Source organism: Aquarana catesbeiana, linkage group LG08 (genome assembly GCF_042186555.1).
Source record: "Aquarana catesbeiana isolate 2022-GZ linkage group LG08, ASM4218655v1, whole genome shotgun sequence".
NCBI classification, from domain to species: domain Eukaryota; kingdom Metazoa; phylum Chordata; class Amphibia; order Anura; family Ranidae; genus Aquarana; species Aquarana catesbeiana.
The window spans coordinates 292,011,842-292,036,109 of NC_133331.1; the positions used below are offsets into that span (position 1 = coordinate 292,011,842).

The 24,268-nt window shown below is 45.9% G+C and overlaps 3 protein-coding genes across 4 annotated transcripts in view; 1 reads left to right on the top strand and 2 right to left on the bottom strand.

Annotated features, from left to right (window-relative positions):
* LOC141104959 (uncharacterized) overlaps window positions 1-24,268 on the bottom strand; it is a 664,134-nt gene that overhangs the window by 474,573 nt on the left and 165,293 nt on the right. The gene's annotated exons all lie outside the window — the stretch shown is intronic.
* Window positions 1-24,268, bottom strand: part of LOC141104789 (uncharacterized) — a 317,556-nt gene that overhangs the window by 115,271 nt on the left and 178,017 nt on the right. The window lies entirely within an intron of this gene.
* The window catches only part of LOC141105452 (uncharacterized), a 29,078-nt gene that overhangs the window by 1,601 nt on the left and 3,209 nt on the right, over window positions 1-24,268 (top strand). The window contains exons 6-7 of the mRNA XM_073595308.1: window positions 10,649-10,757; window positions 10,842-11,796. Of these exons, the coding sequence (XP_073451409.1) occupies window positions 10,649-10,757; window positions 10,842-11,796 (1,064 nt within the window). The remainder of the gene's footprint in view (window positions 1-10,648; window positions 10,758-10,841; window positions 11,797-24,268) is intronic.

A 24,268-nucleotide genomic window follows, 5' to 3' on the forward strand; every position in this document is an offset into this window, starting at 1 on the left:
TCACACCATCCCTCACCATCATCAGGTAGGTGGAGTTGAGGGTCGGGAACATAAAGTGATTGAACACTCTGACATGTGGAGATGATGTGTGGACTCTACAAGATGATATTTTCTATGTGATCTCACATCATAAATACTTCTATGTTACAGATGTTATTTTCTGCCATTCTGTTGGTTTAGGGTGAAGATCTGATGAACATGAAAGTTGAGGGTGAAGTAGAAGAGACGTATGTGAGGGATGATCAGCAACATACGGAGGAGGCTGGAATGACGAGGACATTCATAGAGGAGGACACTCCTACAGAGATCAGCACAGGTGGGATGCGAACCCTTAAAATGTATGTCAGGGCAAAATAAAAAGAACATACACAGTAAATCTCTTCAATACATTAACATTTCCCCAGCCGGTCATTATAAGAGCTCGTTATCAGTTATTGTTGATGAAATTGAGACAACTGGAAGACATAAGGCAGCCAAAAGATTCAGGGACACAACAATTCCCCTTCATCGGGGCTTGGGTGAAAAATGCAAAAGCTTCCTATAGAACTTTTATTGTAGTGGCTCCTGGAAGGTGTTTGCTACTGGTCGATGTGGACATCTGCTTATGAAGCTCATGTAGTCCTATAAGAATTGTTTTTGTATATTTAATCCAAGCCCTGATGAAGGGGGACTGTTAGGCCGCCAAAAGGTGTTGGCTGTCTTTTATCTTCCTGTTGCCTCGATTCTATAATCCATAAATGATGATGAACTCTTAAGGCAACCTTTCCAACTTTTTCTCCATTTTCTTGGATTTCAAGTGACTAGGAGCACACAGCGGAGGTTGTGGACTGCTGAGGGTCAATGGTTCTGAGAAGCAGCTACACAGGGTCGCAGCCACGGTCCTGAACAGGGAGCTAGAGCATAAGATTCCTCAGGGCGCGGAGTCTAAGTGCCAGCAGGTTTTCACCAAGGCCTCTGATGGTGAGGATGGACTTGGCTGCAGCTGACTCCAGGACGCGGCCCCCCCAGGGTCTCCCAGCTCACGCTCACGGCTGGCTCTGGTGGATGGAGAGGAAGCACCAGTTCAGGGCAAAAAGGAATAGTCAGGAGGACAAGCCAAAAGTCAAGGCAACAAGCAGACAGGGATGGTTAGAAGAACAAGCCGAAGGTCGGGGCTACAAGCAGACAGGGATAGTCAGAAGAACAAGCCGAAAGTCGGGGCAACAAGCAGACAGGGAAGGTCAGGAGAACAAGCCAAAGTTGGTACACGAATGTAGAGCACACGGCAAGAATCACCCAGGGAAGCCTTCACACAATTGTTGCTCGGGCAAGGCTGCCTTGCAGTGCGCGGGGTAAAATAGTTTCCAGTTAGAGGCTGGGGTGGAGCCATGCTGAGAGAAGATTACTTAAATACACAAGTGTGAGGGCACGGACCCTAAAGCTGATACACAGATCAGAGAGTAAGTAGACAGTCAGGGCATGAAAACATTACTGCGGATTCATGATGTGGTCATTGCCTGATTTTGATAGGGGGCACATTTGGTAGAGCTTAAAAGATAAAAGAATCAAGTCCAGTGCCCAACATTGGTGTCACTGACTGCAAACATTACCCCCAACATTGGTGTCAGCAGGCTCGGACTGAGACAAAAAATTGGCCCCGGGCATTTTAGACTGAGCAGCCCATGACATATTTACCGGCCCCCTCTCCCTTCCACAGCAGCCAGCGAGAGAGGGAGGAAACTGGCAGAGCTGCAGGGGGTGAGGGGAGCCAGGAAAGAGCACGGGGGGGCTGGAGAACATGGGGGACCAGAGCACAGGGGAGGGGGGAGAGCACTGGGGGGAGCTGGAGAATGCAGGGGGGCTGGAGAGTACAGCAGGGGCCGGAGAGCACAGGGGGGGGGGGGAGCACAGGGGGCGGAGAGCACTAGGGGGGCTGGAGAGTATAGCAGGGGCCGGAGAGCACAGGGGGGATGGAGAGCACGGGGGGGGGAGCACAGGGGGCTGGAGAGCACTGGGCAGCTGGAGAATGCAGGGGGGCTGGAGAGTACAGCAGGGTCCAGAGAGCACAGGGGGGATGGAGAGCACAGGGAGGGCGGAGAGCATGGGGGCCGGAGAGCACTGGAGGGGGTTGGAGAGTAAAGCAGGGGCTGGAGAGCACAGGGGGGTCCAGAGGGCACAGGAGGGGGCTGAGAGCACAGCTGGGGGGGCCGGAGAGCACTGGAGGGGGCCGGAGAGCACTGGAGGGGCTGGAGAATGCAGAGGGGGTTGGAGAGTACAGCAGGGGCCGGAGAGCATAGGGGGGTCCAGAGAGCACAAGGGGGGGGCAGAGAGCACTGGGGGGGCCGGAGAGCACTGGGGGGGGGGGGCTGTAGAGTACTGGGGGGCTGGAGAATACAGGGGGGTTGGAAAGTATAGCAGGGACCAGAGAACACAGGGGGGTCCAGAGAGCATGTGTGGGCTGAGAGCACGGGGGGGAGCAGGATAGATCAATTTTCAGATATACACCATAGATTGTGCTCTCTATAACTTTCCTACAGATTAAATAATGTACACTGAATTGGGTTCTTCTCACCAAAGAATTCAAAGTGGTGGTGGCGAGGTGGTTAATAACCAGCAACTGTTGGAACCTGCCCCATGTAAGTGGCATTCAATCACTTCCCTTGGAGGAGGAGCAGAGGCGTGTCTCCCGTGTCCAGGCACCGGGGCAAGGTCATCCAGTTCCCAGGGTGAAGCCCCTCACCATCCCACAACTCCCCCGCCTATCACCCTCCACCACCACCTGCCCTTTGTTGGGTAAAGAAGGCGACGGGGCCAATATCGGGGTTTGTGGTACATTGCCGCCAACTGAAAAGTTTAAAATGTGTGCACAAATATGGGGCTTATGGTGGAAAAAGAAAAATGTTCCATCGGTGGTGTCCCTTTAAATAAAAAAAATGTCCCCGTGTTGATGGTGTCACTGAAAGAAAAAATAGGTCCCGGAGTTAGTGGTGGAAGAAACATGACAACAAAAGCCTCCCCCCAGTACAGAGCATTTCCCCCAACCGTTCAACCCCCCCCCCACTACAAAGCTCAAACCTCATCCCTACTCCTCAGAGCTTTACCCTCACCCCCTTACCATAAAGAACTCCTCCAGTTCATAACTCCCCCCAACCCCCCTCCCCCAACTACAAGTCCCCAGCCCCCCCCCCCCCCAGTACAGAGCTCCTCCCTCCTCCCTCATCCCCACTCCCCAGTACTACAGAGTTTTACCCTCACCCCCTTTCCGTAAACAACTCCCCCAGTTCATAACTCCCCCCAACCCCCCCACTACAAATCTCCCCACCAGTACAGAGCTCCACCCTCAAATCCTCAACTGCCACTACAATGCACCTCCCTCATCCCCACTCCCCAGTACTACAGAGTTTTACCCTCACCCCCTTACCGTAAAGAACTCCCCCAGTTCATAACTCTCCCCCACCCCCCCCTCCCCCTGCTACAAGCCCCCCCCTCCCCCCAGTACAGAGCTCTTCCCCCAAATCCTCAAACCCACCCTCAGCTACAAAGCTCCCTCATCCCCACTCCCCAGTACTTAAGAGCATTACCCTCACTCCCTTCCCATAAAGAACTCCCCCAGTTCATACCCCCCCCCCCCCCACTACAAATCCACACCCCCCTGTACAGAGCTCTTCCCTCAAACCCCCCCCCCCCCACTACAAGGCTCTTCCTCCATCCACCACCCTCAGTATTACTGTCACATGGGATGTTTACATTCATTATAGACCCCAGATCTCTCCATAAAGAGGACCTGTCACCTCCTATTACTGTCACATGGGATGTTTACATTCATTATAGACCCCAGATCTCTCCATAAAGAGGACCTGTCACCGTCTATTACTGTCACATGGGATGTTTACATTCATTATAGACCCCAGATCTCTCCATAAAGAGGACCTGTCACTGCCTATTACTGTCACATGGGATGTTTACATTCATTATAGACCCCAGATCTCTCCATAAAGAGGACCTGTCACTGCCTATTACTGTCACATGGGATGTTTACATTCATTATAGACCCCGGATCTCTCCATAAAGAGGACCTGTCACCTCCTATTACTGTCACATGGGATGTTTACATTCATTATAGACCCCAGATCTCTCCATAAAGAGGACCTGTCACCTCCTATTACCGTCACATGGGATGTTTACATTCATTATAGACCCCAGATCTCTCCATAAAGAGGACCTGTCACCTCCTATTACTGTCACATGGGATGTTTACATTCATTATAGACCCCAGATCTCTCCATAAAGAGGACCTGTCACCACCTATTACTGTCACATGGGATGTTTACATTCATTATAGACCCCAGATCTCTCCATAAAGAGGACCTGTCACCTCCTATTACTGTCACATTGGATGTTTACATTCATTATAGACCCCAGATCTCTCCATAAAGAGGACCTGTCACCATCTATTACTGTCACATGGGATGTTTACATTCATTATAGACCCCAGATCTCTCCATAAAGAGGACCTGTCACCACCTATTACTGTCACATGGGATGTTTACATTCATTATAGACCCCAGATCTCTCCATAAAGAGGACCTGTCACCATCTATTACTGTCACATTGGATGTTTACATTCATTATAGACCCCAGATCTCTCCATAAAAAGGACCTGTCACCTCCTATTACTGTCACATGGGATGTTTACATTCATTATAGACCCCAGATCTCTCCATAAAGAGGACCTGTCACTGCCTATTACTGTCACATGGGATGTTTACATTCATTATAGACCCCGGATCTCTCCATAAAGAGGACCTGTCACCTCCTATTACTGTCACATGGGATGTTTACATTCATTATAGACCCCAGATCTCTCCATAAAGAGGACCTGTCACCTCCTATTACCGTCACATGGGATGTTTACATTCATTATAGACCCCAGATCTCTCCATAAAGAGGACCTGTCACCTCCTATTACTGTCACATGGGATGTTTACATTCATTATAGACCCCAGATCTCTCCATAAAGAGGACCTGTCACCACCTATTACTGTCACATGGGATGTTTACATTCATTATAGACCCCAGATCTCTCCATAAAGAGGACCTGTCACCTCCTATTACTGTCACATTGGATGTTTACATTCATTATAGACCCCAGATCTCTCCATAAAGAGGACCTGTCACCATCTATTACTGTCACATGGGATGTTTACATTCATTATAGACCCCAGATCTCTCCATAAAGAGGACCTGTCACCACCTATTACTGTCACATGGGATGTTTACATTCATTATAGACCCCAGATCTCTCCATAAAGAGGACCTGTCACCATCTATTACTGTCACATTGGATGTTTACATTCATTATAGACCCCAGATCTCTCCATAAAAAGGACCTGTCACCTCCTATTACTGTCACATGGGATGTTTACATTCATTATAGACCCCAGATCTCTCCATAAAGAGGACCTGTCACCTCCTATTACTGTCACATGGAATGTTTACATTCATTATAGACCCCAGATCTCTCCATAAAGAGGACCTGTCACTACCTATTACTGTCACATGGGATGTTTACATTCATTATAGACCCCAGATCTCTCCATAAAGAGGACCTGTCACCTCCTATTACTGTCACATGGGATGTTTACATTCATTATAGACCCCAGATCTCTCCATAAAGAGGACCTGTCACCACCTATTACTGTCACATGGGATGTTTACATTCATTATAGACCCCAGATCTCTCCATAAAGAGGACCTGTCACCTCCTATTACTGTCACATTGGATGTTTACATTCATTATAGACCCCAGATCTCTCCATAAAAAGGACCTGTCACCTCCTATTACTGTCACATGGGATGTTTACATTCATTATAGACCCCAGATCTCTCCATAAAGAGGACCTGTCACCTCCTATTACTGTCACATGGGATGTTTACATTCATTATAGACCCCAGATCTCTCCATAAAGAGGACCTGTCACCTCCTATTACCGTCACATGGGATGTTTACATTCATTATAGACCCCAGATCTCTCCATAAAGAGGACCTGTCACCACCTATTACTGTCACATGGGATGTTTACATTCATTATAGACCCCAGATCTCTCCATAAAGAGGACCTGTCACCTCCTATTACTGTCACATGGGATGTTTACATTCATTATAGACCCCAGATCTCTCCATAAAGAGGACCTGTCACCACCTATTACTGTCACATGGGATGTTTACATTCATTATAGACCCCAGATCTCTCCATAAAGAGGACCTGTCACCTCCTATTACTGTCACATTGGATGTTTACATTCATTATAGACCCCAGATCTCTCCATAAAGAGGACCTGTCACCTCCTATTACTGTCACATTGGATGTTTACATTCATTATAGACCCCAGATCTCTCCATAAAGAGGACCTGTCACCTCCTATTACTGTCACATTGGATGTTTACATTCATTATAGACCCCAGATCTCTCCATAAAGAGGACCTGTCACTGTCTATTACTGTCACATGGGATGTTTACATTCATTATAGACCCCAGATCTCTCCATAAAGAGGACCTGTCACCTCCTATTACTGTCACATGGGATGTTTACATTCATTATAGACCCCAGATCTCTCCATAAAGAGGACCTGTCACCTCCTATTACTGTCACATGGGATGTTTACATTCATTATAGACCCCAGATCTCTCCATAAAGAGGACCCGTCACCTCCTATTACTGTCACATGGGATGTTTACATTCATTATAGACCCCAGATCTCTCCATAAAGAGGACCTGTCACCTCCTATTACTGTCACATGGGATGTTTACATTCATTATAGACCCCAGATCTCTCCATAAAGAGGATCTGTCACCTCCTATTACTGTCACATGGGATGTTTACATTCATTATAGACCCCAGATCTCTCCATAAAGAGGACCTGTCACCTCCTATTACTGTCACATTGGATGTTTACATTCATTATAGACCCCAGATCTCTCCATAAAGAGGACCTGTCACCTCCTATTATTGTCACATGGGATGTTTACATTCATTATAGACCCCAGATCTCTCCATAAAGAGGACCTGTCACCTCCTATTACTGTCACATTGGATGTTTACATTCATTATAGACCCCAGATCTCTCCATAAAGAGGACCTGTCACCTCCTATTATTGTCACATGGGATGTTTACATTCATTATAGACCCCAGATCTCTCCATAAAGAGGACCTGTCACCATCTATTACTGTCACATGGGATGTTTACATTCATTATAGACCCCAGATCTTTCCATAAAGAGGACCTGTCACCTCCTATTACTGTCACATGGGATGTTTACATTCATTATAGACCCCAGATCTCTCCATAAAGAGGACCTGTCACCATCTATTACTGTCACATGGGATGTTTACATTCATTATAGACCCCAGATCTCTCCATAAAGAGGACCTGTCACCATCTATTACTGTCACATGGGATGTTTACATTTATTATAGACCCCAGATCTCTCCATAAAGAGGACCTGTCACCTCCTATTACTGTCACATGGGATGTTTACATTCATTATAGACCCCAGATCTCTCCATAAAGAGGACCTGTCACCACCTATTACTGTCACATGGGATGTTTACATTCATTATAGACCCCAGATCTCTCCATAAAGAGGACCTGTCACCGTCTATTACTGTCACATGGGATGTTTACATTCATTATAGACCCCAGATCTCTCCATAAAGAGGACCTGTCACCTCCTATTACTGTCACATTGGATGTTTACATTCATTATAGACCCCAGATCTCTCCATAAAGAGGACCTGTCACCACCTATTACTGTCACATGGGATGTTTACATTCATTATAGACCCCAGATCTCTCCATAAAGAGGACCTGTCACTGTCTATTACTGTCACATGGGATGTTTACATTCATTATAGACCCCAGATCTCTCCATAAAGAGGACCTGTCACCTCCTATTACTGTCACATGGGATGTTTACATTCATTATAGACCCCAGATCTCTCCATAAAGAGGACCTGTCACCTCATATTACTGTCACATGGGATGTTTACATTCATTATAGACCCCAGATCTCTCCATAAAGAGGACCTGTCACCCCCTATTAATGTCACATGGGATGTTTACATTCATTATAGACCCCAGATCTCTCCATAAAGAGGACCTGTCACCTCCTATTACTGTCACATGGGAAGTTTACATTCATTATAGACCCCAGATCTCTCCATAAAGAGGACCTGTCACCTCCTATTACTGTCACATGGGATGTTTACATTCATTATAGACCCCAGATCTCTCCATAAAGAGGACCTGTCACCTCCTATTACTGTCACATGGGATGTTTACATTCATTATAGACCCCAGATCTCTCCATAAAGAGGACCTGTCACCTCCTATTACTGTCACATGGAATATTTACATTCATTATAGACCCCAGATCTCTCCATAAAGAGGACCTGTCTCTGCCTATTACTGTCACAACGGATGTTTCCATTCCTTGTGACAGCAATAAAAGTGATCAGAAAAAATTGAAAGTGCAAAGGCGAACGCATGCGTCGGTACCGCTTGTGAGCAAACAGCGATCATTACATGCTTGTGAGGTATCGCCGCGAACATCAGATCATGGCAGTAATTCTAGTTCTAGACCTCCTCTGTAGATATAAAGCGGTAACCTGTAAGGCCTATAGGCCCATGGATAGTAAAATGTAAGTCGTTTGTTGCCGATGTGTGCAATTTTAAAGCATGACATGTTTGGTATCTATTTACTCAGTGTGACATCATCTTTTATATTATACAAAAAATTTGGTTATGTATTGTGAGTTTTTTTTGCACTAAAATTTATAAACATTGTACTTTTTCCCAAAAAATTGCGTTCGAAATAACGCTGCGCAAATACAGTGTGACATAAAAAATTGCAAAACCCACCAATTTATTTTCTAGGGCCTCTGCTTTAAAAGAAAATATTTATAATCTTTGGGGGTTCTAAGAAATTTTCTAGCAAAGAAAAAAAAACAATATTTTCACATGGAAACAAAAAGTGACAGAAAATGCCCAGTCTTCAAGTGGCTAAATGACCCGTGTACTGAGAGTGATATCGGGGCTGCATTGCTGAAAATATTTGTTGTCTGGCTGTCAGGCTGAGCCCCTGGCTTGAGTACTTTCAGTCACTGATCTGGAACAGGTATACAAAGTTCAGGAGGAGGGAGGGGGGTATGAATTTATCATTTTTTTACTTTCTTCCTACTGCTATACAGGGCACACAGTTAACCATGTCTATAGTAACGTGATCACATCCTCAAATGTTTGGAATCATTAACATAAAGGGATCATAAATGATGAATTTTAACCCAATGATGGTGGTCTTCAGGACCAGGCCAGTCTTCATATTGATTGCTCTCCCCCCATCTTTACTCTCTGAACTCTGGTTGGGCTCCACCATCCTCACTCTTTGACCTTTGGTTGGGCTCCACCATCCTCACTCTTTGACCTCTGGTTGGGCTCCACCATCCTCACTCTTTGACCTCTGGTTGGGCTCCACCATCCTCACTCTTTGACCTCTGGTTGGGCTCCACCATCCTCACTCTTTGACCTCTGGTTGGGCTCCACCATCCTCACTCTTTGACCTCTGGTTGGGCTCCACCACCCTCGCTCTCTGGCCTCTGGTTGGGCTCCACCATCCCCAGTTTATGACCTCCGGTTGGTTGTTTAAAGAGTGAGGGTGTTGGAGCCCAACCAGAGGTCAGAGAGTGAGGGTGGTGAAGCCCAACCAGCCTCACTCTCTGACCTCTGGTTGGGCTCAGCCCTGCTGTGATTACTAAATGATTGAGAAAATAAGGCATTATAGTACTTCCTGTATTAGGAAGAAAGCAAAGAATGATGGAAGGTGTTGGGCAATATACTGTAATGTCTCTACTAGTTTCAAGTCTATAAAAATGATTCTCATTGGCCCCCTCACTCTCTGACTAAGGGCAGAGAATATAAAAGTGAACTGGTTGGAGGTCAGGAGGAACCATTTACCAATTAAGATCCTCAGCAACAAAGTGGCCTGAACTCTATTCTGGTTTAGGGGGACCAATCTGCTCATGTCTAGTAATAATCTTTGTATTTCTATTTTAGTGCATGGACGGGAGATGAGGAAAACCTCACAGGATTGTCTCACTTTGTCTCCAGACTGTAAAGTAGAAGATGAGGACATCACACAGTATAGTCCAGGAGAAAACCCGGCTACCTCAAATGTCCATCCGGCACCACACAGTGTAGATGGACCATCGTATTCCTCTTATCCTGAGGAACCTCAGACTGTGCGGGACAGTGCCGGACCATCGTATTCCTCTTATCCTGAGGAACCTCAGACTGTGAGGGACGGTGCCAAACCATCGTATTCCTCTTATCCTGAGAAACCTCAGACTGTGCGGGATGGTGCCGGACCATCGTATTCCTCTTATCCTGAGGAACCTCAGATTGTGAGGGACGGTGCCGGACCATCGTATTCCTCTTATCCTGAGGAACCTCAGACTGTGCGGGACGGTGCCGGACCATCGTATCCCTCTTATCCTGAGGAACCTCAGACTGTGAGGGACGGTGCCGTCCTTCCAACAGATAAGAGGTTTTCCTGTCCTGAGTGTGGGAAATACATTCATTCTAAATCCAGTCCTTGTGTACATTTTAGAAGTCACATGGGTGAGAAGCCATATTCCCAACGTTACAGACATCTGAAATGGCACACGTGGGAGAAGCCGCATTACTGCCCTGAGTGTGGAAAATTTTATTCACAGAAAGCCGGTCTTTCCAGACATCTGAAATGGCACAAGGGGGAGAAGCCGTATTCCTGCTCTGATTGCGGGAAATGTTTTTCGGATAAGACCAATCTTTCCATACATCACAAATCTCATAAACGGGAGAAGCTGTATTCCTGTCTTGAGTGCGAGAAATGTTTTTCATACAAATATACACTTGCACATCAAAGATCTCACACAGGAGAAAAGCTGTATGCTTGCCACGAGTGTGGAAAGTGTTATTCACAGAAGTCTTCTCTTTCCATACATCAAATAACTCATACGGGTGAGAAGCCATTTTCCTGCCATGAGTGCAGGAAATGTTATTCACAGAAGTCTTATCTTTCTGCACATCTGAAATCACACAGAGGGAAGAAGCCATATTCCTGCTCTGAGTGTGGAAAATGTTATTCACAGAAGTCTCATCTTTCCATACATCAGAAAACTCATACAGGTAAGAAGCCATTTTCCTGCCCTGAGTGTGAAAAATGTTTTTCACAGAAGTTCTATATTTCTACCCATCTGAAATCCCACATGGGAGGAAAGCCATATTTTTGTTTTGAGTGTGGGAAATGTTTTTCATACAAATCTTCACTTCTTGTACATCAAAGATTTCACACAGGAGAAAAGCCGTATTCCTGCCCAGAGTGTGAAAAATGTTTTTCACAGAAGTCTGCTCTTTCCACACATCAGAGAACTCCTACAGGTGACAAGCCATATTCCTGCCCAGAGTGTGGAAAATGTTTTTCACAGAAGTCTGCTCTTTCCACACATCAGAGAACTCATACAGGTGAGAAGCCATATTCCTGCCCAGAGTGTGAAAAATGTTTTTCACTCAAGTCTTCTCTTTCCACACATCAGAGAACTCCTACAGGTGACAAGCCATATTCCTGCCCAGAGTGTGGAAAATGTTTTTCACATAAGTCTGCTCTTTCCACACATCAGAGAACTCATACAGGTGAGAAGCCATATTCCTGCCCAGAGTGTGGAAAATGTTTTTCACAGAAGTCTTCTCTTTCCACACATCAGAGAACTCATACAGGCGAGAAGCCATATTCCTGCCCAGAGTGTGGAAAATGTTTTTCACAGAAGTCTTCTCTTTCCACACATCTGAAATCCTACACAGGGAAGAGGCATGTTTCTGCCTTGAATTTGGGAAATATTTTGGCCATTGGCCACTTCTAGCTAGATATCAGAGGTCTCACATAGGGGAGAAGCCGTATTCCTGCGCTGAGTGCGGGATATGTTTTTTCAGATAAGTTCTACCCTTCCAAACATCGGAAACTGCACAATGAAGAGAAGCTGTATTCCTTCACTGAGTGAAGGAAATGTTTTTATCAGATGATTCCTATCCTTCCAAACATCAAAAACTGCACAATGAAGAGAAGCCATATTCCTGTTCTAAGAGCAGGAAATGTCCTATCTTTCCACACATCAGGGATTTCATACGGTGGAAAAGCCATACTCCTGTATAAGTGCGGGAAATGTTTTGCATGTACCTCAGAACTTGCTAGACAGCAGAGATTCCAAAAGCCGTATTCTTGTTACAAGTGTGGAAAACTTTTTTTTTTTAGAACAGTCAAGTCTTGCCAAACTTTAGAGAACCCACGCTGCCAAGGAGACATATTAGCAGGGCCAGGACAAGGGGTGGGGCAGGAGGGGCGGCTGCCCTGGGCACTGTGGTATCATGTGAGGTGGGGTGGGGGCACCATGAGGAGATTGGGGGAGGGGATTTGTGTTGGGATGGGGAATTAGGGGGGTGGCAGGGAGTCAGGATTGTTCTAGGAGGGGAAATTTGGGGAGGTGTGCTATGAGTGGATTTGTGTTGGGAGGGGGAAGAGGATTTGCGCTAGGAGGGGGGATTTGTGCTAGAAAAGGTGATATGGGAGAGGGAGGGGGAATTTGTGTTAGATGGGGAAATTTTGGAGGGGGAGGTTGTGCTAGGATGGGGGATTGGAGAAGGGGAATTTGTGCTGGAAGGGACTTGGAGTGGGGGAACGGGAGAGGATTTCTGCTAGGCGGAGGAAGTTTTTTCTAGGGGGGGATTTGTGCTGGCGGGGCAAAGATTTGTGCTGGTGGGGGGATTTCAATAGGGAGGGAGATTTATGCTTAGGGGGTAAGCATGCAGATTAGTGCTTCTTTATTTGGGGGGGGGATTTGTGCTAGGAGGGGAAAATTTAGGAGGGGGTGGTTGTGCTAGGATGGGGGATCGGAGGAGGGGAATTTGTGCTGAGAGGGGGGGATTTGGAGTGGGGGGGTGGATTTATGCTCTGAGGGGAAATTTGAGGGGTAGATGATTTTTGCTAGGAGCGGGACATTTTTTTTGAGGGGGGGATATTTGTGCTGGGGGCATATGGGGAGAGAGAGGATTTGAGCTGGGGGGGGCAAAGATTTTTGCTGAGATGGGGGATTTCAGTAATGGAGTGGATTTGTACTGGAAGGAGGGGAAATTCATGCTTAGGGGGTAAACATGCAGATTAGTGCTTGATTTTTCTTTTGTTTTGTTGCTAGGAGGGGATATTTTGGGGGGGGGCCGTGCTAGGATGGGGGATTGGAGAAGGGGAATTTGTGCTGGCGGGGATTTTCAGTGTGAGGGGGGGGTGATTTGTGCTAGGAGGGGAAATTTGGGGTGGTTATGACACGTTGGGGGATTGGAGACAGGGGAATCTGTACTGGGAGGAACTTGTAGACTTGTAGTGGGGGGACAGGAGAGGATTTATGCTCGGAGAAGAGATTTGAGGGCTAGAGGAGTTTTGCTAGGAGGGGGAATCTTTTTTTTTGGGGAGGGGGGATTTGTGCTGGAAGCATATGGGGAGAGAGAGGATTTTAGCTGTGGGAGGGGCTAAGATTTGTGCTGGCAGGGGGGATTTCAGTAGGGAGGGGGAATTTATGCTTGGGGGGTAAGCATGCAGATTAGTGCTTGATTTTTCTTTTGGGGGGGGGGATTTGTGCTAGGATGGGGAATTGGAGAAGGGGAATTTGTGCTGGGTGGGATTTGGAGTAGGGGGCAAAGGATTTATGCTCGGAGGGGAAAATTTGAGGGGTAGAGGATTTTTGCTAGGAAGGGAAATTTTTTTTTTGAAGGTGGGGAGATTTGTGCTGGGGGCATATGGGGAGACAAAGGATTTGAGCTGGGGGGCAAAAATGTTTGCTGGGATGGGGGACTTCAGTAGGGGAGCAGATTTGTACTGGGAGGAGGGGGGATTTATGCTTGGGGGGGGTAAGCATGCAGATCAGTGCTTGATTTTTCTTTTCTTTTAGGGGGGGATTTTTTTTTACATAAAATGCTCAAAAATCTTGGGGGGGAGGGGGTGCGCTCACAATTGGGCTCTAGATGACCTTGTCCCGGCACTACATATTAATGTCTCGAAATGTCTTCTATATGAATCCTATTTTGCTGTACATCAGAGATCTCACACCGGGAAGAATTTGGGTGGGATGGGTTCTCAAACCTGTGCACCGAGTTTCGGCTCTCAGGCCATCTATGAGCTACTACAGGTACCAAAGGGAACATCCACCTGGTAACAAGGGACATTGTTGACGTTCACGTTCACGTGAGGTCACGTTAGGCTTAGCTGAGTGAATGCTTATTTTGTCATTTATATTTTGGTTTTGCAGCTGGATATCTGAGTGTTTTATATTGCTATTTTGTCAGAATAAACAGCTTTTGGTTTAAGAAAATGGACTTTGTGCCTCTACTTTATACTCGTGTCTCGAAACACTCACAGAATGTCCACGTGGCTTGAATTGATGTGCAGTAACTTCACTTCAACATGTTTCACCAATCATTGGCTTCCTCAGGCGACTTTAGAGTACTGCATGAGAAATCACTAAGTGTAAAGAATATATAATGTTTATAAATAGATCAACGATCAAAACAACATATAATACAGCCGTATGCATATACCTAAACAAATATCTGATACAAATATGTATAAATGGGTCCCCTAAAAGATCATCTTGCCAGGGGTGCTTAGGATCATAAGAAGGAAAAGACATGCACCTATAGGATTGCCCACAGAGAAATTGGTGACCATAGGAGGGATAATGCCCACATAAACTCTCACCGGCCACTTTATTAGGTCCACCTTGCAAGTAGCGGGTTGGACCCCCTTTTGCCTTCATTCTTCGTGGCATAGATGCAACAAGGTGTTGGAAACATTCCTCAGAAATTTTGCTCCATAGTGACATGATGGCATCATCAGTTGCTGCAGATTTGTCTGCTGCACATCCATGATGCCAATCCCCCTGTTCCACCACATCCCAAAGGTGCTCTATTGGATGAGATGTGGTGATGTGGAGGCCATTGGAGTACAGTGACCTCCTTGTCCAGTGGTGAGATGATTGGAGCTTTGTGACATGGTGCATTATCCTGCTGGAAGGAGCCATCAGAAGATGGGGACACTGTAGTTATAAAGGGATCACAGGAGCAAGGAATCACAGGAACACCGGTAACAAGCTGAAGATCAATCACCAACTTCAACCACGAACAGGCTTCCTTATAAAGGCCCATGTGAAGATGCTGGGTCCTAAAGCCCTTCTCCTGCCGTTGGTTCCCTGACAGATGCTGGGTCCTAGAGCCCTTCTTCTGCCGTTAGTGCCCTGACAATAGGAGAAGCTCAGGAGAAGTCCTGGAGATGAGCATGGGAGGAGGTAACAAGGGAGCTAAAGAGCAGGAGGTCTTGGGAAGGGTTGGAGAGGACAATTTGGGCGATACCTGCAGATGAGTTTTGTGATGTAGCTGGGGGCGATTTTGTGGATGGCCTTGTATGTTGTGGTTAGTATTTTGAATTTTATACAGTGGGGTAGGAGAAGCCAGTGAACTAGTTGGCAGAGAGGGGCAGCAGTCACGGATCTGTTAGTAATGTGTATTAGTCTGGCAGCATTAATAATAGAAGGAGGGATAGCGTGTGTAAAGGAAGGCTAGTGAGGAGGGAGTTGCAGTAGTCAAGGTGGGAAATAACCAAGGAGTGAATACGTTGTTTTGTGATGTCGGGAAGGGGCAAATTCTGGAGATGTTACGGAGGTTAACATAGCAAGATTGGAAGTGGGGGCTGAAGGAGAGGTCAGAGTCTAGGATTACACCCAGCACCCTGGCATGTGTGGAGGGACCAATGATTGTGCCGTTGATCTCAATGGTAAGGTCATGGGTAGGGGATCGGGGAGGAGGAAATTTACACCCATGGAAGCAAAAGAGATGGGGATAGTTAAAAGAAAAAAAAAGTGTGAGCCACCCCCTCCCTCCTTACCCCCAGATTCCACACCAGACAATCATCTACGCATACCGCCTGGCTGCCCAGGATGGATCCCCCTGGCAAAGCAAAGCACCTTGTCCCCATGTTGATTAGCACAAAGGCCTCTTCATCACAACCCTGGCCTGGTGGTTGTGGGGGGTCTGTGGGCTGGGGGGGTCTTATCGCACATTGTAAAACATTTTTTTTTTTTGTTAAAGGACTTTTTGTGAATAAGAAGAGGTACATATACCCCTTACTCATTCACATGAGGGGCCAGTTTTATGTTAAAGGGGGCTTCCAGATTCCATTAAACCCCCAGCTTGCAGACCCCACAACCACTGGGCCATGACTAAGCTCCAGGGGTGGGGGGGTGCATTGGGGGCTTGGCCTGGTTGGAGTCCAGGCTGAGGTAGCCACTCCATTCACCTCTCTAGGACACCTTAGATGTGAAACTTGCAGGGACTACCCCTTTTTTCTTTAACCACCGGGCCAGGGTGGTAGGGAAGAGGCCTTTGTCCTCATCAACATGGAGATAAGATGCTTGTTGAGGGCAAGTGTCTTGGTACAGTTCAGGAATGGGATGCATTTTCACCCCCCCCCCCCCCTTCCTAGTTGCAAAATAATAATGTTACTCAATACATAAAATCCAGAAACCTGTTGAGAATAATGATGCCTCCATTGGGGAGAATGGAATTGGTGTTCCAGAAACAGGGCTTGACTCCTCACAAGACTGGGCTGTTTGTATTCATACCAATCCTCTTGTTTATAGGGACATGGGACATAGAAAAGATGGAGGGGGGTTTCTCTATGTTAGATGTGATGTGAAAGTGAGGAAGAAAGATGATCTTGTGGTTATGGTGTGGAAGAGGAATTAAAGGTGGAATGATAGATGGGTCTATGAACTTATAATTGGAGAGTGAGATTTATGAGGATGAGTGTTGGCTCCACCAATGACTTTTTGACAGTAAATCTAAAATAAAAAAACAAAACTAATGTGCCTTACCTGTAGCATTAAAAAAACAAAAACAAAAAAAGGAAAAAAAAAAACGTTTAAAATGCAAATCTGAAAGCAGACTTTTATCAATCAACTTATATTATATTTAAAAATAATTGTATTCTATGTATATATCTTTGCTTGTTTTATATATATATATATATATATATATATATATATATATATATATATATATATATATATATATATATATATATATATATATATATATATATATAAACTTTAATACATATACATTTTTATAATGAATAACTGAAAAGTTACAGCAAAAAAAAAAAAGCATTTTCTAGGCTAATAGGTGACCAATTGCCAAACAATGGGCATGGGGGCTGGGCAGTGCCCTGGGGGACATGTACCAATGGAAAAAAAAATGTATCATTTAGCAGGGAGAGGGTCTTAGAGGACAACATTAAAAATATAAAAGAACTTCAAGTGACGTGCTTAGGGGACGTCTTAAAGCTGTACGAGGTTTCGCAGAACAGTACAATACTCAGGGACAGCTCTACCGACAACGTATTGTGGCATCATATACATTTTACATGTGATAATTGACTTTCGATTTACATTCCTAATTTGCCTACATACAGCAGTAGTAGCCCAATATGGTTGATTTCCCAAACAAAAAAAGACATAATTAGGTGGGTAAGAAATAAGAGGGTCAATATGGCTAAAATCTGTTGCAAACTATATACTTAGAAAAAATAAAGCGAAGGCTATCTGCCCCATACAAATTGTCAAACGGGCAAAACAAGTCACATTGTATAGGTTCTTCCATTCAGTATTGTGTACATAATGTAACACAATTCCATCTAGAGAGCACCAAAACACCTTGAAACCTCAAACACACACTCCAGAGATGAGCCAGATGTTAAAGCAAAGTAAAAAAAATTCCAGTCATGGGATGTGCTGACTCTGGATAGAGGGACATTGGGAAGAGGAGCTCTGAGGTCAGCATAGGGTCTGTGTGATGTCATAGGATGGGCTACCACTGGATGGAGGGACATTGGGAGGGGCTGTGAAGTCTGTGTGATGTCATAAGATAGGCTACCTCTGGATGGAAGTACATTGGGAGGGGCTTTGAGGTCTGTTCGATGTCATAGGATAGGCTACCTCTGGATGGAGGGACATTGGGAGGAGGAGTTGTGAGGTCAGTGTGATGTCATAGGATGGGCTGACTCTGGTTGAAGGACATTGGGGGGAGGAGTTGTGAGGTCAGTGTGATGTCATAGGATTCTCTGACTCTGGATGGAGGGACATTGAGAGGAGAAGTTGTGAGGTCAGTGTGATGTCATAGGATTCTCTGACTCTGGAAGGAGGGATATTGCGTGGAGGAGCAGTGAAGTCAGTGTGATGTCATAGGATGGGCTGACTGCAGATGGAGGGACATTGGGAGAAGTTGCTGTGATGTCAGAGGTTGCTCTAAATCTGGATCATGGGTATTTGGGAGGAGGAGCTGTGAGGCCAGTGTGTGATGTCATATGATGTGCTGCCTCAGAATAGCACATTCAGGGGAGGAGCGGTGAGGGCAGTGTGATGTCACAGGATGTGCTGCTTCTGGATAAAGGGACATTGGGAGTAGGAGCTGAGTGTTCAATGTAGAGTCAGTGTGATGTTAAAGTATGAACTGGATAAGGATGTAGGGACATTATAGGGGTTGTAAAGCTGCATGTTTTTTCACCTTACTGCATCCTATTCATTAAGGTGAAAAAACACCTTGCACTCTCCGGCCCCCACGAGCCCCCGTTTTACTTACCTGAGCCCCGAATCTCCGTGGGCGCGATCCCGCGTTGCTTTCCCCCAGCTCTTGTGGGCTCTTCATTGGATGATTGATAGCAGCGCAGCCATTGGCTCCCGCTGCTATCAATCAAATCAATGATGCGGCACGCTGGGGGGCGGGGCCCAGTGATACACTCGGCGGCTATGGCCGCCGAGTGTATCACACGGGAACGCGCCCGCAAGCTAACCCCCTTGGGAGAGCGCTTCCCAGAGGGGGGTTAGCTCTTGCGGGGAGGAGCCGAGACAGGCGCTGAGGGAACCCAGAAGACGAGGATCGGGGCAAAACAAACTGCACAGTGGATCACCCCCCATTTTTGTTACAACACCTATACTATAGTTATTACTGGTATACCATCATGAATTATCATGTGATCTTCCCCACCTTTTATCACCCTTTTTTCCAACATATATCAGTATTACCCCTCTTTTTTTACCATTTTTATTATTTTTATTTTTATTATTATTTATATTAATTTTATTTTTATATTATTTTACTTTTTTGTTTACACTCTTTACCTTCTAGGTAATTGGGCTGTCACCCCTCAGTTATCTCCCTCCCACATGTTATTTCTTCACTCTTTGTCCATGGGTTGTGCCGCCTCAGCTCCCGGGAGGATGCTTGTTCCCCAGCGGGTCCGGGCCCATTGCGCCGTCGCATGCCATCACAGCTCAATTGTAAGTTGTCTACGGGTGCCATATATTTTTAACATCGTTACCATTCATCAATATTTCTGCTCTCCTTGCCTCTCTAGCCCCTGTATGTGGCAATTTCCCCTTTGTTCAATCGGCCAGTTTTACCTACTTATCATATGTTATGTTTATAGATTATTGCATCTGCTCCTGAAGATTGGAGGTATCCATGAAACGCGTCGAGCTATAGAGATGCCCTTAATACCAATTTCATCCAAGAGTGATATTCTACCATATGTTTATGATTTTACTTTTCCATATTGGCCTTTACCAATTATTTTATGAACTTATTATAATGCGTGAACACAGAAATGTATATCTGGTGGCCGCCCTCTCCTTTTTATTATGTTGTTAATGTCATGTACCACTCATGTTACCTATGTTATTTTTGTTACAATATGATTGCTATATCTAATAAATGGTATAATCAAGATACTGGTTCATGTTATGTTACTATGTACATGCCATAACACTATGTGACTGGGTTAACTATCATTATTTCTGTACACCCACCAGTCATTCTCTGCTCATGTTGTTCTATTCGGCCGCATGCTTCATATAAAGTCCCAACTTCTCCTCTTTTTTTCGTCAACTGCACAGTGGAGGTAAGTACAGTATGATATGTTTGTTATTTATAAAAATAAAAATAAACCTTTACAACCCCTTTAAGGATTTCAGTATGAGCTGTGAGGTCAGTATAGAGCCAGTGTGATGTCATAGAATGTGCTTCCTCCAAATGGAAGCACAATAGGAGGAGGACCTGTGAGGTCAGTGTGATGTCATAGGATGTGCTGACTCAGGCTGGAGGCTGTCCCACATCTCCTAAACTAAAAAGTAAACTGTAAACTTAACCGCAATAGAAAAATCCTATTCTTGTGATCTCCGGAGACTTTACTAATCACATTTTAACATGAATATCTGAGACCGGGATCATTATGGAAAAGTTGATGTTGAAAAATGCATACTGGCCACCAACAGACATGCTGTAGGTTAAATGACTCAGGGTATGTGTGTACATATGGTAGATAAGGACTGTAGACTGGAAACTCCTTAAAGGGGAAGCTCTGCTTGTTTGCCTCCTCCGCCACATTTGGCACCTTTTGGGAGGGGGAGTGGGTACCTGGTTTTGACAGCTACTCGCTCCCACCTCCGGCTGACTTCGCCGTGGCGACCTCAGTTACACAGGTTCTGAGGCTAATTTAATTCAAATAAGGCACCAAGTGAGTTTAATTATCTCCTTAATCAGCCAGAGAACCTGTGTAATTCATATGTGTTCGGGTTTAAAGGGATGAGGTGGCAACCCTAGCATGAGGTCTCCCTGCATTCCATACCAAACCCTTTGTGTATAGTATGGATTTATGGGGAAAACAGTACATACACAGCACAAGGCCGTGTTCACACTACAAGTATGCTTGCAACCTCATCCCTTTAAACCCGAACACATATTAATTATACAGGTTCTGTGGCTGATTAAGGTGGCAATTAAACTCACGTGGTGCCTTATCTGTGTAGCACAGACCCCTGAAGGAGCTGCTGGTTATTATTTTGGGTCTTTGCCGTTACCCCCCACTCACTGTTCACCATACCAGAAACTTAGAGTCTATACCGGGCCTCGTGCCCACCTCTATATGCACAAGTCATTTAGTTCTTTTTCCAATGCTTTTTTATTAAACACTTTGAGCAGTAGAGGGATGGAGGGTTTAAGGGAAAGTTCAGATACCTTGTGCAGATCACTGAGGAACTTTTAGATCCCGTAGACGAGTACTCCTTAAGTCAACGGATCTTGCTCACCCAGATAGGCCTCTCTCACTGACCTAGCAGCCAGAATGATGCACAGACAAAAGTCTCTGCCACAGACTTGATAGGAACAATAATTGTTGAACAATCCGCTGCCACAGGATTTAGTATTAGTTGGACGATCCTCTGCCACAGGATTCCCACAGGATAATTGCTTTAAGCCACCTGGCCAGGAGGGCCAGGAGGTGAGAGAGAAAAATGGCGTCTTCCCCTTAAGTATCCTTTCCCAGAATGCACAGCGGTGAACCACTCCCACTGGGCTGTTTCTGGGGAAGAAGGACACTCAATACACCTTAGCCTGTTGCCCTTCCATCACTGGCCTGTGGTGACAACGACACCTACAGATGACAAGGTGGAACTGCACGCAACACAGCCAATGCTGGAACAGAGGCTAATTTAGCCATAATATTAAATCTGAACTATATACAGAACAGATAACCCGCTAAATGGTTCTGGTAGTCTTTGGGGTAGGCCTCGACTGTGGCTGCGGCAAGCTTTCACATATCCCACCTTCCTCTGGACAGGTGCAGTGGGGGCAGGTGTAGCGGAGGTAGTAGCAAGGGCAATGTCCGCTGATGGAACAGTAACAGCGACATCTCCCCCAGGAACACTCGCAGTAGCATATGGGATGAGGGTTTGTTGGCTCCCAGAAGCAAAGGCAGTAGTTTCCGCTGTAGCGATCCCTGTAGTCCAGTCCACTCGGTAAGCACAGGGTGACATTGTAGGTTGCTCCACAGTGAACAGGTATTCTCCACATTGCAAACATCGAACAAATGGACGGAGATGTATGGCCAGTCCCTCGCACTTGTGGCATAGCATACCCAGCCCTTCAATGTCTCCAATAGTCTACAACACAAACCGCCCATGCCGGTATCCGTCAGCAGGGTTCCGGTTAGCATGGCACCCGCAGCGGTGCTTGTAGACAACATCCTGGACCCCATGGCTGACTGTATCAGTGAAAAAGAGGACATGGCTGCACTCCGATCTTCTCAGTATGATCTTGCAGCCTCTTTAGCGCAAGATACGCCCACGCGTCTCACGCAGCAGCAGGCGGGAACTCCTCCTCCCTGATCCTTTTCAGTCACGTAGCTCCCAGGCCTACTTGGCTCTGCCCGTAGCCTACGCACTTAGAAAGTGATCCGCACTTAACCCCTTTTTTGTCCAGCAATAAGTAACACAGTCCAGAGCCGTCTTTAACGTAGACTCTCGGTGAAATAACTTCTCAGAGTTTCTTAAGGCAACGGCAAATATCCCGGACGAGAAACCCCCACATGTAGCACTGACCCCCGAAGGAGCTGCTGGTTATTATTTTGGGTCTTTGCCATCACCCCTCACTCACAGTTCACCATACCAGAAACTTAGAGTCTATACTGGGCCTCTCGCCCACCTATATTTGCACAAGTCATTTAGTTCCTTTTCCAATGCTTTTTTATTAAACACTTTGAGCAGTAGAGGGATGGAGGGTTTAAGGGAAAGTTCAGATACCTTGTGCAGATCACTGAGGAACTTTTAGATCCCGTAGATGAGTACTCCTTCAGTCAACTAATCTTTCTCACCCGGATAGGCCTCACTCACTGACCTAACAGCCGGAATGATGCTTGACAAAAGTCTCTGCCATAGACTTGATAGGAACAATAACTGTTGAACAATCCTCTGCCACAGGATTTAGTATTAGTTGGACGATCCTCCGCCACAGGATTTAGTAATGGTAATGAACACAGCAACACAGTACCAATAATTCCTTTAAGCCATCCTGCAGTACTGTGAGGTAGATTTGGTTAGGATGCATCCTCCAATTGAGTCACCAGGCTCCTCTTGACATACCAGCCTTTCGCTTGGTCCTCTCCAAGATGAGTCCTCCCCCGGATCTTTCAATTGCTCGGCTTCTTCCCGCAGGACAGACAGCACAGGATCGCCTCTGAACCAGTAGGCCCCAAATAGCTTCTGGGCCTACTTGCAGTCATATAGCCTTGGGCCAGCAAGGCCCCGAGACAGAAAAGGAGTTGTCGCATACCTTAGGCCAGGAGGGCCAGGAGGTGAGAGAGAGAGAAAAATGGCGTCTGCCCCGGCTGTTTCTGGGGAAGGACACTCAATACACCTTAGCCTGTTGCCCTTCCATCACTGGCCTGTGGTGACAACGACACCTACAGACGACAATGTGGTACTGCACGCAACACACCCAATGCTGGAACAGAGGCTAATTTAGCCATAATATTAAATCTGAACTATATACAGAACAGATAACCCGCTAAATTTACATGCGAGCGCCTGCTCAACAGGAGCAGGGCACTACATCTGCATTTGATCAGTCTCAGAACCCGTGTAATTCAAAGGTGTTTGGGTTAAAAGGGATGAGCTGGCAACTCTAACTACAAGTTCCTCTGAGCTCCACAAGATGGTGGCCTCACTTCAACCCAAACAGGAAATCTGAAATATGCAAGAAGGGAAGTGATGTCATGTACAGACAGGAAGTGATGTCATGTACAGACAGGAAGTGATGTCAGGTACAGACAGGAAGTTCTGGGTGAGAGGTGAGTTGGGGGGAAGTAGAGAGGAGACATTGCTGGAAGTGGCAGCAGAGGAGGTAATAAGATCTTATTTTCTATTTACACCCAGTAACCCCCCGTCATGTTCCATCCTCTTCCTCCATAGACACTGTGACGTCTTTTATCTCCAGCAGATGATGATACACACATATATAGTGTGGAAACCTAGATTAACCCCTTCATGGTCAGAACATTCTCCCACTTACAGAGCCGGAACATTCTCTTCATTCAGGAGATGTGTCACCTTTTCCACCAATCAGCTTCTCACCTCATCAGTCGGATTACATGACTTATTTATTCTCATTTGCTTGTAATTTTTGATGACTTTTTGTGACCTAATAAGGTTGCGCGTCTATCTTCTCCTGCTGGCCATTTCACTGAAATCATTACAACAAACACTTGGAAATATTATAAGTTCTGGAATATCTAACACCTTCATACATCCCCATCCTAATA